The following is a 13,440-nucleotide window of genomic DNA, read 5'->3' as shown; positions in this document are numbered from 1 at the left end:
AAATTTAAAAGCGCATCTTATTATTTTGATGCGTAAAAGGTGTAAAATTAAACGAGAGATTAATATCATATCGTCGATATTTTTTTTCATCTAAAAGAAAAGAAAAAAAACTTTCGATTTCCAGCGTGTACGTAAAGCCTCTTACATCACATTTTGCTCAATCAATGAGACGGCGTTTAATGACGTCATATCCAATGAAATTCGCCGTTGCCCTGCGTTGTTTACAATTTCACTGCAGTGAAATAAGAAGCTCATTCAAGATTCTCAACATATAGGTCGTTGTAACCTATGCGATTGAAAGGTGTTCGTAGCATTGTATATGGGAGTTAGTAAAAAATTAAATCTATACTATAAGCAATAATTTTCAACACTCCTTATAGTTGTTTATTCAATTGAATTGGACAACAGTTTTTATCCACAAGATTTTATTCTCAAACCTTGGCAACATATTGAAATAAAGGTATTTTATTCCATTTATCATTTGGATAGAATTATTAATTGATGCTCATTTTAAAATTATTATGCATGAAACATAACAATTAAAAAAAAACTTTTGTCTTTAAATAAAAATTATAATTTCCAAATAATGACGTAATAGGTATTTATTACGAAACAAATAATGTATAATGGGTATTTATTTTGGGTTTTTCAGATGCATTTTGTAAAATTTTTTAATTTTAAATGTTAAAAATCCTGCAGAATATTTTCTTTTTTATATTTACATGTACCGTGAAGCTATTCCTATTGTGATTTACTATAAGTTTTTTAAAAAATTTTTTTTTAAACATAAATTATTGTTTAAAAAAGCATCTACAATTTACCTGTTTAAAAGTCTAAATATTATTTAACTATAAGTTAATTTTTAAAAAATAAAAACTTATTTATGGCTGTTGATGAACTGTACACATTTAGTAGATCTCTTTATTATAGCCACTATATCGAAGCTTAGTAATTTTGAACACAACTCGGACATTTTAATGAGAATTTTCCGCTGTGGAAAAAATTGTAATAAAACGATTATGCATTAACTATTATGCTTATTAAGTAAAACTATTATTATTATGAAACGGCAGCTCAGATGCCTCTCACAGTAACAGATATATATACGATAATTAACCTATAACGATAGTTAACCGAGTTAAAAACTGTTTTTTTTAGTGCATCAGTCCCAACAGCATAAATTTTATATTATCATAGGTTCATTAATTTTATCGTGGTTTCGGCCAATCTACCAATTTAAAACCCAAATCAGGCAGGGAAATTAATGATTTCTTCTCGTCTTAATGGCGGACCATTTCGAATTTCGACAAATACTTTAATGCTTTTGGACAATTTGCAATTCATCTTTGAAATATGTATAGATTATTGGAGAGCACCCACACCCCACCTGGCAATATTCACTCTTCGAATTATAATTTAGTTCTGTGGTCTTTTTATTTAAGTTAATAAATTAAATTATTATTTTTACAAGGCATACTAAGCATTGTGTTGTACTACTTCAAATCTCATCGGAAGATTAGTTGTTTTTCTTTTATACTATATTTAATTTTCTTTTCTTAAAAGAGCTAAAATAAAGTGTTCTTAAACTCTTAGATTTTATGACATAATTATTATTATTTATTAAACTAATTAAACTTAAAACTTTCAGATTGGGTTTTAAAGATGTACTCAAAAATAAAGAGTAATGGAGAGAGCAAAACTGGATGGATACTTCTGCCTGAGCAGATGGACGTTTTAGCGAAAAAGCCGTACATATACCATGCTTCTGCCGGCTCTATTCTAGAACTTCTTTTTCTACAAAAGTACGTTGACTCTGTTTTATTTCATAATTAGGAACAACTTTTATCTAGTGGCATTCTCAATTTTTAAAAATCAAGCCAAATTTCAGAAATAAATTTATTAGGATATTCACAAATTGCTACCCATACTGTACATTTTGAAATCCCTGTTAAAAATCAATTTTTAAACTAAGGAATACACATTGGTAGGAGCTATCGGAGCTATATCGAAATCTGACAAATCACTGTACAGACGAAGGTGGGTGTGCAAAGCTGTTTGTTTACATGTTGAAACTTGAAGGTGTTTTTAATAATCGTCCTTCACCTCCTCTTCGTTTTCGCCTATTAAGGGCGGTCATTACGGGACACCTGTGCACCCGAAATGAGCGTCGTCCTAACAAATTTGCAAATATATTAATTTCATCTTCTGTAATTTTCTGCATGAAGATATTATCACTTTCAATTTTTGGTGCAGTATTCGTGCAGAAATTATGCGTGAATTATTAGAATTAGAACCAAATCTCAAAGAAAAATCTCAAGAGAAAAATAAAATAAAAGCAAGAGTGAGAGCAAGTCGTTAAACACAGTTGGATTGTAAATTAGCGTCCGGGGACAAACTCAGTTTTTGCGCCCCCCGCGCAAATGCCGTGAAAAATAAAAGGGCGCACTTCAGGATCGTTTTATATTTTAGATAATGTCAACATTTAAATCCAATTTACAATGGGCATTTTTTCTTCTCAATTTTACCTTGAAGTAGATATTGCAACTTTACATAATGTTAAAGACAACTTACTTCGATAATTTCATAAATTTCACTTCGGTTTGGTTTAAAATTCAACAATGTTATGTCATTCATACAGCGTCTATTACACTTTTTGATTGCGTTTATTGTTTTTTAATGAATACTTCTCCTTAAGACATTTTTCAGCCAATATTTTCCCAATTTGTAAAAAAAAAAATTTAAAAAATACAATAAAAAGTCTACCTGCAAAGCAAATACAATATTAAAAGACATCTTGTTCAATTTTTTAGGTGAATCGTATAAACATTTGATGAAGTTATTGGGGCCCTCAATTATGAAATAATACTGAGAATATTTAAAAGAGAAAAACACGTTACTCTGGAATACAGTTTTAATTATTTTTTCATAAATTTGTCGCCCCTCTAAAACTGCGTCCCCGCAAACTATACCAATACTGTAACAAAAATTTGAACTCATTACAACTCTTTTATTTCTAATATTGTTTCGAATTTTGTATTATAGCATCAAATTGTATATCAGCTGGTTCGTCTTTACTTAGATATTAATATGTTTTAACAATATCTAATATGAAAGGGGGGGGGGCGTTTTTAGACTTATGATATTTCATTCCCCCAATCCCCAAACTAACTTTAACGCAAATTTATCAGTTTTTGCTATAAAAATGTAATTTTTGTTACATAACGTTTCTTGTATTATTTTTGATTATTGGGTTTTTTTAAAGTTAAACACACAATAATTTTAATAAGATTACCTGACAAGTTTTGAGATTCCGTTTGATAATTTATAAATATGTTGCGCCAATAGAAAAAAAAAAATGTTACTCCACAAAACTTTTTATTGTTACTCAATTGTGAAGAAATCCTCCCAAAAAGCATGTAACCTTAATGCAACATTGTCTCGGAATTTCATTTTATTTAGGTTTACATTAAAAGGTTTTTCATGTGGAACGAAAATAAACCTTATTTTGCTATCTGAACAAATAACAAATCTATAATAATGTAAGAGGAAAGTTTTGGCAGCAAAATCAATCCCAGAAAGCATGTAACCTTAATGCAACCTTGTCTCGGAATTTCATTTCACGAAAATGTTTGTACTAAAAACCTTTTTTCAATGAAGCAAAAATATTGCAGTTTCAAACATTTCATTCTAAAAGGATTAAAAATTATTTTTAAAAAGTATTGTCACACAGGTAAAATGGTCACTTAGATCCATAATGACGTTTCAGATGACGTCACACTAGCGATGGGATCAAATTGCATTGTCCATTAAAATTTCATGACAAGGTGGATTTCAGCTGAGCATACAAGACGTTGCGAAAAGAAACCTTATGATTACCCAGATTTAAGATTATTTTCAGCTTAAGACTAGCTTTATTCCAGGATTATTTTCACGCTTGAAAACCCTAAGACAACCTTGATTTAAGGTTTTTATATCGAAGGTTGTTTTCCAAGGTTTTTGATTAGGGTAATGTGCGTAGAATAGAGCAGATTCTCACAGATCTCGTTATAAGATTAGAAGGTTTACACTTAAACCGCATAAAAAACCTTTTTAGGTTTACATAAAAAGGTGTGGAGTGAGTAGTTATCGACCATATCCACCATAAAATCGAGTTAACATGTCTTATATACTATTGAATTGGAATTACATTTTTTGTAGTGGTAGATACGTTGCAAAGGTTTTTCATGTGGAGTGAAAATAAACCTTATTTTGCTATCTCAGCTAGAATAATATAAGAGATAAGCTTTTGCTGCAAAATCAATAGATTTCTTTTCCAATGTGCGTTTAAGGGACAAATTTTACAACCATTTTTAAACATATTTAGTTACTCTTTATTCTCACTACAGGTTCTGGATGTGGCTAGCGAATTTTGTTCCTCTTCATGTGGCTCCATGTGTCCTGACTTGCTTTGGATTGGGTATCAATCTTGCTAGTTGTTTAACTCTTTTGTATTTCAGTCCTGATGCTAGAGCAGAAGTAAGCTTCATTAATTACCTAGGAGATAATTTAAAACAGGGAGAATGCACATCACATATTTTCCATCAATATTTAGCACATAAGCTGTGAAATAATTGTTCTATTTCTTTTCACCTTATAATATTTTTAACAAATAATGACCTTCAGTATAGATAGAATGAAATTAATAACACTAACTATTACGTATTTAATAAAATTTAAAAAAAAATTTGTTTTGCTCAAAATAAATTTTTCAATTCAAAAAATTATTCTTCAAATAATTTTAAATAAATAATCCCAAGAAATAGAATCGGTAAGATTGAAAACTTCATTCGTTTCAAAAATATATTAATAGGTTTATAAAAATAATATTTTTCAAGTGCTTAAAAGCATGCACCCATTTTCAAAGCTTGCCAGGCGTGAATGAAAAGAAAAAGTGATTTGAGATAAAAAACAAAAAGTTGCTAACGAAAAGTGGAAAAATAAAGGTGAGAAACAAAATTAGAAAAGCACCTCTGCTACCGAAGTTTTTCTAGTTTTGTTTCTCATCTTTATTTTTCCATTTTTCGTTAGCAACTTTTAGTTTTATATAACAAATCACTTATTTTTCTCGTTCAAGTCTGGCAAGTCTTGAAAATGGGCGCCTTATTTTGAGCGCTTGAAACAAGTCGACTGTTATTTCTATATCTTTGTAAACGAATGAAGTATTGATTCAGGTAATTTTTAAATTTATTGTATTGAAAAATTTCATAAAAACTTATAATTTTCATAAAATATTTAAGTTTAATTAACAGTTTTATTTATGAGCTAATCTAGTAACACTATCACATTTGCTTTTTCTTCAGGCTGAAAATTTTAAAACAAAATCGAATTTGATATATGTGAATGATTTTATTTGCTATACTGTTTATGAATTTAAAATGTAATATTTTACATTTAAATCATAAAGACCATTTTTATGAATAAAAATATTGCAAAATATTTTAAAATCGTAAGCAATAAGTTATTTGTATATACAATGTGTTCTGAAATTGCTGCCTTTATTACATATATTTATAGAACCCTTGTGAAAAATTAAGCAGAAGTATGTATGCATTGGTCATGGGAAAGTAATGTTTAAGAAAGGAAATTTTTTTTATTAATACCTAATGAAGAAAAGAAAAACCTTAAAACCTGTTTGATTGCCTGAGATAATTAGGAGGAGAAAGAAAAGCGTTAGAAACACCTTTAAGTTTCTCCCAACATTAAAACTAGTTATGATCTTTTTAGTCACGGTTTATTCAATAGTGATTCATGAGATTTTGATAACCTTTTTGTTTTTTCCTCACTTAAATATTAATTTGCAAACTCTCAAATGTACATTCTTCTTTTTTAACTTCATATTTGTCAAGAATTTTTAATATATATATTAAGGGTGATAATAATGGAACAGGTTGTATACTATTTTACGTTTGATACAATTGGCTAAATTTAAAAGAACACTTACATGATTCCTAAACTATGTTAATTTAAATTTGAATAATTTTTCATTATAATCACTTCAGTATTCAAAAATTAACAAAAAACTTAATTAAATATTTTATAATATGTGTACAACATTCATTAATACCAGGGCTGAAATTTTTTTTACAAGATAAAGAACTGGAAGTAAAAGCTTTTCATTTCTAGCTAGTTTTCAGGGAGAATTAAAATTTCCATTACTACTGAGATTAGTAGTTAGTAACAAACAGTAAATAAAATAACTTTATTAAAAAAAAAAGCCACTGTTATCGATTCACATTCAAATGTATGTTGCAACTGTTAATTGATTTTATAACAACAGATATTTTACTTCTTCGGAATACGAGAAATGAAAAAGTTATACTAGTAGTTTTTTCTCTCTCGCTTTTCTGACCAACTTTCAGCCCTGTTTATATAGTTTACAAGTTTATATAGAGTATAGAAAGTTTAATTAGTGAAACGTATTTTACTAATTACAATTACTCTTCTCTAGGCACCATCCTGGGTGTATGTTTTATGTGGTATTGGAGTTTTTCTTTATCAAACACTTGACGCTTTAGATGGCAAACAAGCAATTAAAGTACAAAATTCTCCGATTGAAGAAGTATATGATCATGGCTGTGATGCTATTTCTACAAGTAATATACATTTTTTTTTTCGTCTTTATAACTTATATAATTTACTTTAATTCGCGGTAAATAAATGCTTATTTAAATAGTAATTGAGTTTTAAAAGGTTTAACTTTAATTAGTTTTGAAATTCAAATAAATTAATTTCTTTATTAAACTAAATTCAAGTATTGAGTCTATCATTTACTTAAAGAGTACTATTTTATTTATCTATCATTTTGGTATTACCTATATGTATTACTCGTAATTAAGCAAAATGTTTAAAATTGGAAACATGAAAAAAATGTTGACTTAAGTAGAAGAAAAAAAGTTTATTATTTCAATATTACTACTTGCAAATTTAGAAAATAAAATCTTTAAAATTGGAAACATGAAAAATTCAATGTTATCTATGAATTGAAATGCCATAACTTGCTTTGCCATAATGTTGTTCACATCATTAATAAATACTTTTGATATTTTCAATAATTGATAAAATAATTCTAGTAGAAAAAAAAGAGTTTATTGTTTTAATAATTGGTAGCGTGAAAAATTCAATTTTATTCATGAATTGAAATGCTATTCAATACTTTGACGTATTATCACCTATGATATACTGTACAGCATTTTTGTGATTTAATTTTCATATTCATTTGTTCAATTCAAATGTATAATTAGCTAAGTGTATTCAATTTCTTTTCTAGTTTTTGTTGCGCTAACAACTGCAGCAGCGTGCCGTTTAGGTAGTTCTCCTTTACTCATGTTTTCATTTTTCATTGCATCCATGTTAGCATTTTATACTAGCCATTGGCAAGATCACGTGACACATCAAATGATTTTTGGAAAGTAAGTTTAGCATTTTATTTAACCATTTGCCATACTATTTTCACTAAAAACACTATTTTCAATTTTGGGAAATAATTTATATCTTTCTTCAATCTCAATATGTTGACTAAGAAATTTTTTTTTTTTTGCTTATCATAGTAAAATACAATTTAACAGACTGCTATTGTGTATTAAAAACAGTATTCTGAAGCTAAATTACTAATCCAGCGTGTAAATTCAAAAACGACATTTCAATAACTCTAATTTAAAATATACTGTTACTGATAGATTATTGTAAAAGCTTATAATTAAAATTTTCAAATCTAGAATTCAAAAGTTTGCTAAAGTCCTATCCAATACAAATTTTAGCAACTTTGTATCTTTTAGCATACAAATAACCTTAACGAGAAATTTAATAAGTAAAACATTTTATGATTTTAGATACCATGAATTATGTTTTAAAAAGTACCTATAAATCAATATGTGTCAATTGAATTTTTGATACATTTCTTCACAAATGTAAAACTTTATGTATTTAGTACTTAATAAAAATAAAGTGATGTTCTTTGTTTCTTTTACAGAATTGATGTTTCAGAGGCTCAATTTTTGGTCATAGGTATTCATTTACTAACAGCTATTTATGGTCAACAAATATGGAAAACAGAGGTACAGTAATTTTAACAAAAAAAGTCATTTTAATCTTACTTGATCAAATTTTTTTTGTAAATTTATGTACACGTTTCTTATGTCTCAAGGTTTAATTTGGGTCGTACATTTTTGGTATAAATTAAAATATTCTAGAAAAAAAAACTCAGAACTTAGAAAAGCACCGTCTCCATCTCAAAATTTTAGTTTTTTTTAAAATTTATTTTTTAAGCATTAGGTTTTAACTAAAACACAATTTTTTTTCTATAACAATTAACATTTCAAAATTATTACTAGAAAACATTTGCTTCTCTATGCAAAACTAAAATTTTTTTTAATTCTTTTTTTTTTAAAAACTATTTATTTCATAAGTTATACTTTAGCTTTTTCAAAACATTATTTCACTCAAAAAATATACAACAAATTAAATTTCTGTATTCTTCTTCTAAGTTTCGAAACAAAATAAATCTAAAATTGAAATAAGTTTATTATAAGATTTGCATTTGAATATTTGTAATCACAGTCTGTGGGTAAATATATTTCAAAACTAATATTCCTTGAATTATGAAGAATTTTTAATAGTTCAGTTTTAATTTTCACATTTTCTAAGTTTCAAACGCATAGAAATCAAACCAAGTCTACAAAAGTTCTGTGAGTTCATGCAGTCGCATTCGATTACTTAATTCTTGACATTAATTTAAAAGCACAGACAAGTTTTTGTTGCATGTTATCAATGAATCCAGGTACATGCGTAACATGACGGATCTCCCCCAAATTATATCAGCCATTATAAAAAATATTTTTATAATTTAAAATCATATATATGCATGTGTGTATATATGTATGCATATATCTGTGTGCGTATAAATGCATATGCATATATTAAGTAAAGAATTCAACATTTTAAAGCAATTAAAAATGATACTTCCAATGGAAAAACGCACTTAGCAGCTGGGAATCCAAAAGGAATTGAAACAAATGAGACAATGAAAATGAGAAAAAAATGAATAAGTATGACAACCAAAGCTGGCGTCTTCAGGGGGTACCAGCTCCGGAAGTCATAAAAGCTAAACCTTTTCTATTGAGAGAGCAAGACAAAAGTCTAAAATTGCTCTCTCTGTACCCCAAAGGTTTTGCCAAAGTCCAGGAAAAGAATGCAATACATAATATACAATATAAAATACATAAAGCAAATACATAAGAATAAAAATAAGACAAATACATAAGAATAGTACGAACAAAAGCTAACTTGAAATAAAAATCCAATAACTAGATAACACAACTGACTGCGAGACACAACTAAAATAAAATAAACATAAAAACAATGTCCCCTAACCTGCCCAGTATAAAGAAAAAAAGGACAGAAGTTAAGAAAGTAGTGACATGTATGCATATCTATATTTCCTGACTTTTTAGCAAGGATTTTCTTTTCTTTATTTAGATTTTTGGAACTGAATTGAGAATGATTGTGGGTGCTTTCATGCTGATCTCTTTGTGTGTAACTGTAGTATCAAATGTTACTTATGTTTTGGGGAGGAAGACCCCTCTTGATAAATATGTTAAAATTCAAAGAAAAACGGTAATATTAGTATTTTTTTATATTATAAAACTATTAGTGTATTCAAAACCAAAAAGAATATTAAATGGTATTTGTTTTTTTCAGAGCTTACAGATCTGGTATCCTCTAGTTCCAGTTACAGCTCTTACTCTTTGTGCTTTAAGAGCTTATTCAGCAGGCTTATTTTATTTTAGTCCATGTATATTCATCATTGCATTTGGTTTAGCTTACGCAAAAATTACAGTTAAACTTGTGGTAGGTATAAAACACTGTCAAATATATTCTAAATCAATTGCAACGTGACATTCAATAAATGTATTCAGTTCTCTTAAAACACTTCAATGATTTGGTTTTATTAGATTTCTATCTTTGTATAAAATTTTTGTTTCAATGCAGACAAATTAACATAATTTTACATTTTAAAATGATTCATCATCAGAATAAAAAGATAAATGCAACATTAAAAATATATAAGTTTTTATAATATTAATGGTTCACTAGATTTATAACTTTAATTATATTTTTAATATAAAACATTCTATGTTTTGTCATTGAAATAAATGAATCAATTAAAAAACATTAATTTTCAGAAGGTACACTTATACATTTTGAAATAACAAATGCAACACTAAAATATTAAAGGTATGCCACATAAAACTGTTCTAAAGCATAATTTTATTGCATGGCACCATTTTATGTTGGTCACATATTCACATTCTCGCTGAAAATGTAAAAAATATTGTTAACTTTTTCACAGTGCAATGAATAATCTAATTGATAAAACATTTGTATACATGAAAATTTTAATCTTTATTGGTCTATTTTTTTCTCCTGAAGTCTAACCTATTGTATGTTTTTCAGATGACAAATGTAACATATGCAGATATGGATTTATGGGATTCTAGTTTAGTTGCGCCATTTTTACTGTGCCTCAATACATATCTACCAGCACCTTATAAACTACCTCTTACTACAGCTCTTTTATGTGGTCTGGTATGTATTCAGTTCTGCTGATTATGTTTTTCTTTTTGTTTATAATTTTATTAAAAGCTGTTTTCTTGTCAGGATGTTTTGTAATCAAAATGAAATTTGGGGGTATTTCTTCACCTTTCGATTTCTCCTTATTTCCTATTGCAATCAAAGATTTTTATGCTTTCATTATGTTATAGATATCTTTATATATAAACCAATAAACTCATTGGTGGCCTTTAATCCCCTGAACCTTTTTATAAAAAGCAAAAGACTGGTAAACTAAATTAATTCATTCGTAAAATTTGTCTTGTAGAAACAAGACATTTGTGTTTATCATAAAATATTAAAAATATAAAAACTATTTACATTGTAAATTTATGCAACTGATAACTTAAAAAGAGTTCTTTAAGCATATGGTATTATATATATATAAAGTTACATTTTAAATCACTACTAAATCTTGCCTTTTTGTCCAGATAACAACATAAATCCAGATTGGGTTTAGGGCAGTCTATTATATAACACACTGAAAATATAAAAAAAGTAATTGATAAAAATATTCTAAAATTAATTAAATTTAATATAATTTAGATTTGACTATATTTAGATTTGAATAACAGTATTGAAATCTGAACAATGAATTCCTTAATATTTATACATACTTCTAAAAAATTATATGTTTTAATTATATATACATATTTAGAAATTCATTATTCCCTCCGATTTAATACTAATATTTTTGATTAAAATATTTGTTTAGATCAAAATAAATTTATTTTTAGAAGATATAAGTTATTTTAATGTAATTTTATTCCTAGGTTTACAATTTGATGGATGTGGCACGATATTTTACATATGTGAGTTGGGACTTGCGGGAAGCTTTAGACGCATGGATCTTTGCCATCAAATACGAACCAAGCCACCCTAAATCGCGTAAAGGAAATCTAGGATTTTATGTCAATGGTCTGAATAACTCTGAAATTTTATCAAATTCATCAGAAACCTCATAGCTTCATATCTAGCACTCAATACTAGATTTGTGATACATAACATTGAAAGTGATTGAGACGAAATATAAAGAATGATATCCCAGATGTGAAATGTGTCGGTCATGTACAGAAATGTGCAGAATGAATGCTGGTTGAAAAAAAGAAAGAAAAAGATTACCATAAAAAATGAAAAGACACAAGTCTTGCTAAAATGGATACGTTTTACTTAATGTAAAATAAATAATAAACTCAAAGCTGCTTTATTTTCAAAGCAGTTTTTGTGGGAAAAGTATAAAACTATCGACATTACTTTCACTGCCATTGTACTTTGTTAAATCTAAAATTATTTTAAATTATTGAAGGACAAGTGTGAGTTATGTGAAATAGAATTTAGAGAGTTTATGCCAATGTCAATTTTTTTTGTACATAGTGTTAATATTGTTTGTAAGTGTGATTTTATAAATGTATTGTTCTATGAAGATTCTTTTATATTATTATTTGGATATGTGTGGCACTAAAACATAGATATAATTTAGTATGACTTTTGTAAATAGATTTATGCATTTATAAAAGAATGTGATCAATGTGGACATATAGAATGTCTTAATAGTCAATTTAAATTTACAGCCTATATATTTTTTTCTACACCCTTTATATTTTTTAAACCCATACCATCAACAATCATTTTTATTTCCATTATTTAATAATGAAGTACAGAGAGCCATACAATATTAACACTGATATACAATATCGTAAATTTTATTAATTAATTAATTAAATTTAATACTTTGCCAAGAAAAATATTTGTGAAATATGAATAAAATTAAATGTCTGGTTACAAATACTCTTTTAGAATAAAAAAGAGTGAGTTGAGACATCAGTCTTTCGCCTGAGTGTAATTTTTCTATAAAAATAAATTATGGATATTTTTTCTAGCATAAAAACATCTAACATTAGAATGTTCAAACACAAAACTGATGATGAATATCTTTAGCAGCCATATCTTTTTCTACAAGCTATAAGATATGTAGAAATTTTTTTTAATGTAAATAAATACTTTAAATTAAACAATTAATATTAATTATTATACAATTAAAAACAATGCTGCTTAACCTTCAAACAAATAAAAGTTTTTAAAATTTTTTTTTGCTATGGCATTGTGCCGGACCTGGTCTTGTAGTTTTCCACCTTGATACACATGCTATTCAACATAGTCAGACTATATATATTTTTTCTTCTCTTTTTAGTGAGACTAGGAACATATTAGGCTTGGTAATCTACCCTATATATCTCTTAGTCATTTGTTTTACGTCAACAAAATGGAAGAATTCAGTAGTTAAGTGTTTAAATTTATCATAGTTCATTGGAATCATTTTGATAACAGCTTTCAAGTGCATTTTGTTTGGTAGTCAATAACTGTAATAGAGGAATATTGTTACTTTCTACAAAATTTCTTAGACCGATAGAGGGCTATATGAAGAACCAATTAGAATTCACTACATGAATACTGGATGTCATACCTAAATATTAATAACTGATATCAAACATTAAAAAAAAAACTATTAACACCTAAATATTGAACACTTGTCAAGGTGAAAATTATAGGGGCTCCATAATTCCCAAGTGAAATGGAATAGTGTTCAAAAGAATTTATTTGAAACTAAAAAGGCATATCATGAATCTACATATGAAAGATTTTAAGGCTGACTTATCAATGTTCAATTTTTTATTTCTTTATAAAGTATTACAGAACGTGGAACGAAAAAGCTATGGCAGAATGTAGATTTTATTATTTTTGCTATTTGGATGCGGTGACATGTTTCAATTGTAATGGAAAACTTTTCCAATG

General features: G+C 27.3%; 1 protein-coding gene across 1 annotated transcript; it reads left to right on the top strand.

Annotated features, from left to right (window-relative positions):
- Positions 1 to 203: 203 nt before the first annotated feature.
- On the top strand, positions 204 to 13,157 carry LOC107451718 (cholinephosphotransferase 1). The gene is made up of 10 exons (XM_016067907.4): positions 204 to 460; positions 1,649 to 1,802; positions 4,386 to 4,515; positions 6,488 to 6,632; positions 7,307 to 7,448; positions 8,009 to 8,093; positions 9,514 to 9,651; positions 9,736 to 9,885; positions 10,492 to 10,623; positions 11,421 to 13,157. Exons 2-10 carry the CDS (start codon positions 1,663 to 1,665, stop codon positions 11,610 to 11,612), a joined length of 1,254 nt encoding a protein of 417 aa, XP_015923393.1. The 5' UTR covers positions 204 to 460; positions 1,649 to 1,662; the 3' UTR covers positions 11,613 to 13,157.
- Positions 13,158 to 13,440: the final 283 nt, after the last annotated feature.

Source organism: Parasteatoda tepidariorum, chromosome 8, assembly GCF_043381705.1.
Source record: "Parasteatoda tepidariorum isolate YZ-2023 chromosome 8, CAS_Ptep_4.0, whole genome shotgun sequence".
In the NCBI taxonomy this organism is placed as follows: domain Eukaryota; kingdom Metazoa; phylum Arthropoda; class Arachnida; order Araneae; family Theridiidae; genus Parasteatoda; species Parasteatoda tepidariorum.
Note: the sequence above shows the minus strand (reverse complement) of the source record. Positions and strands in the feature narration are given on the sequence as shown.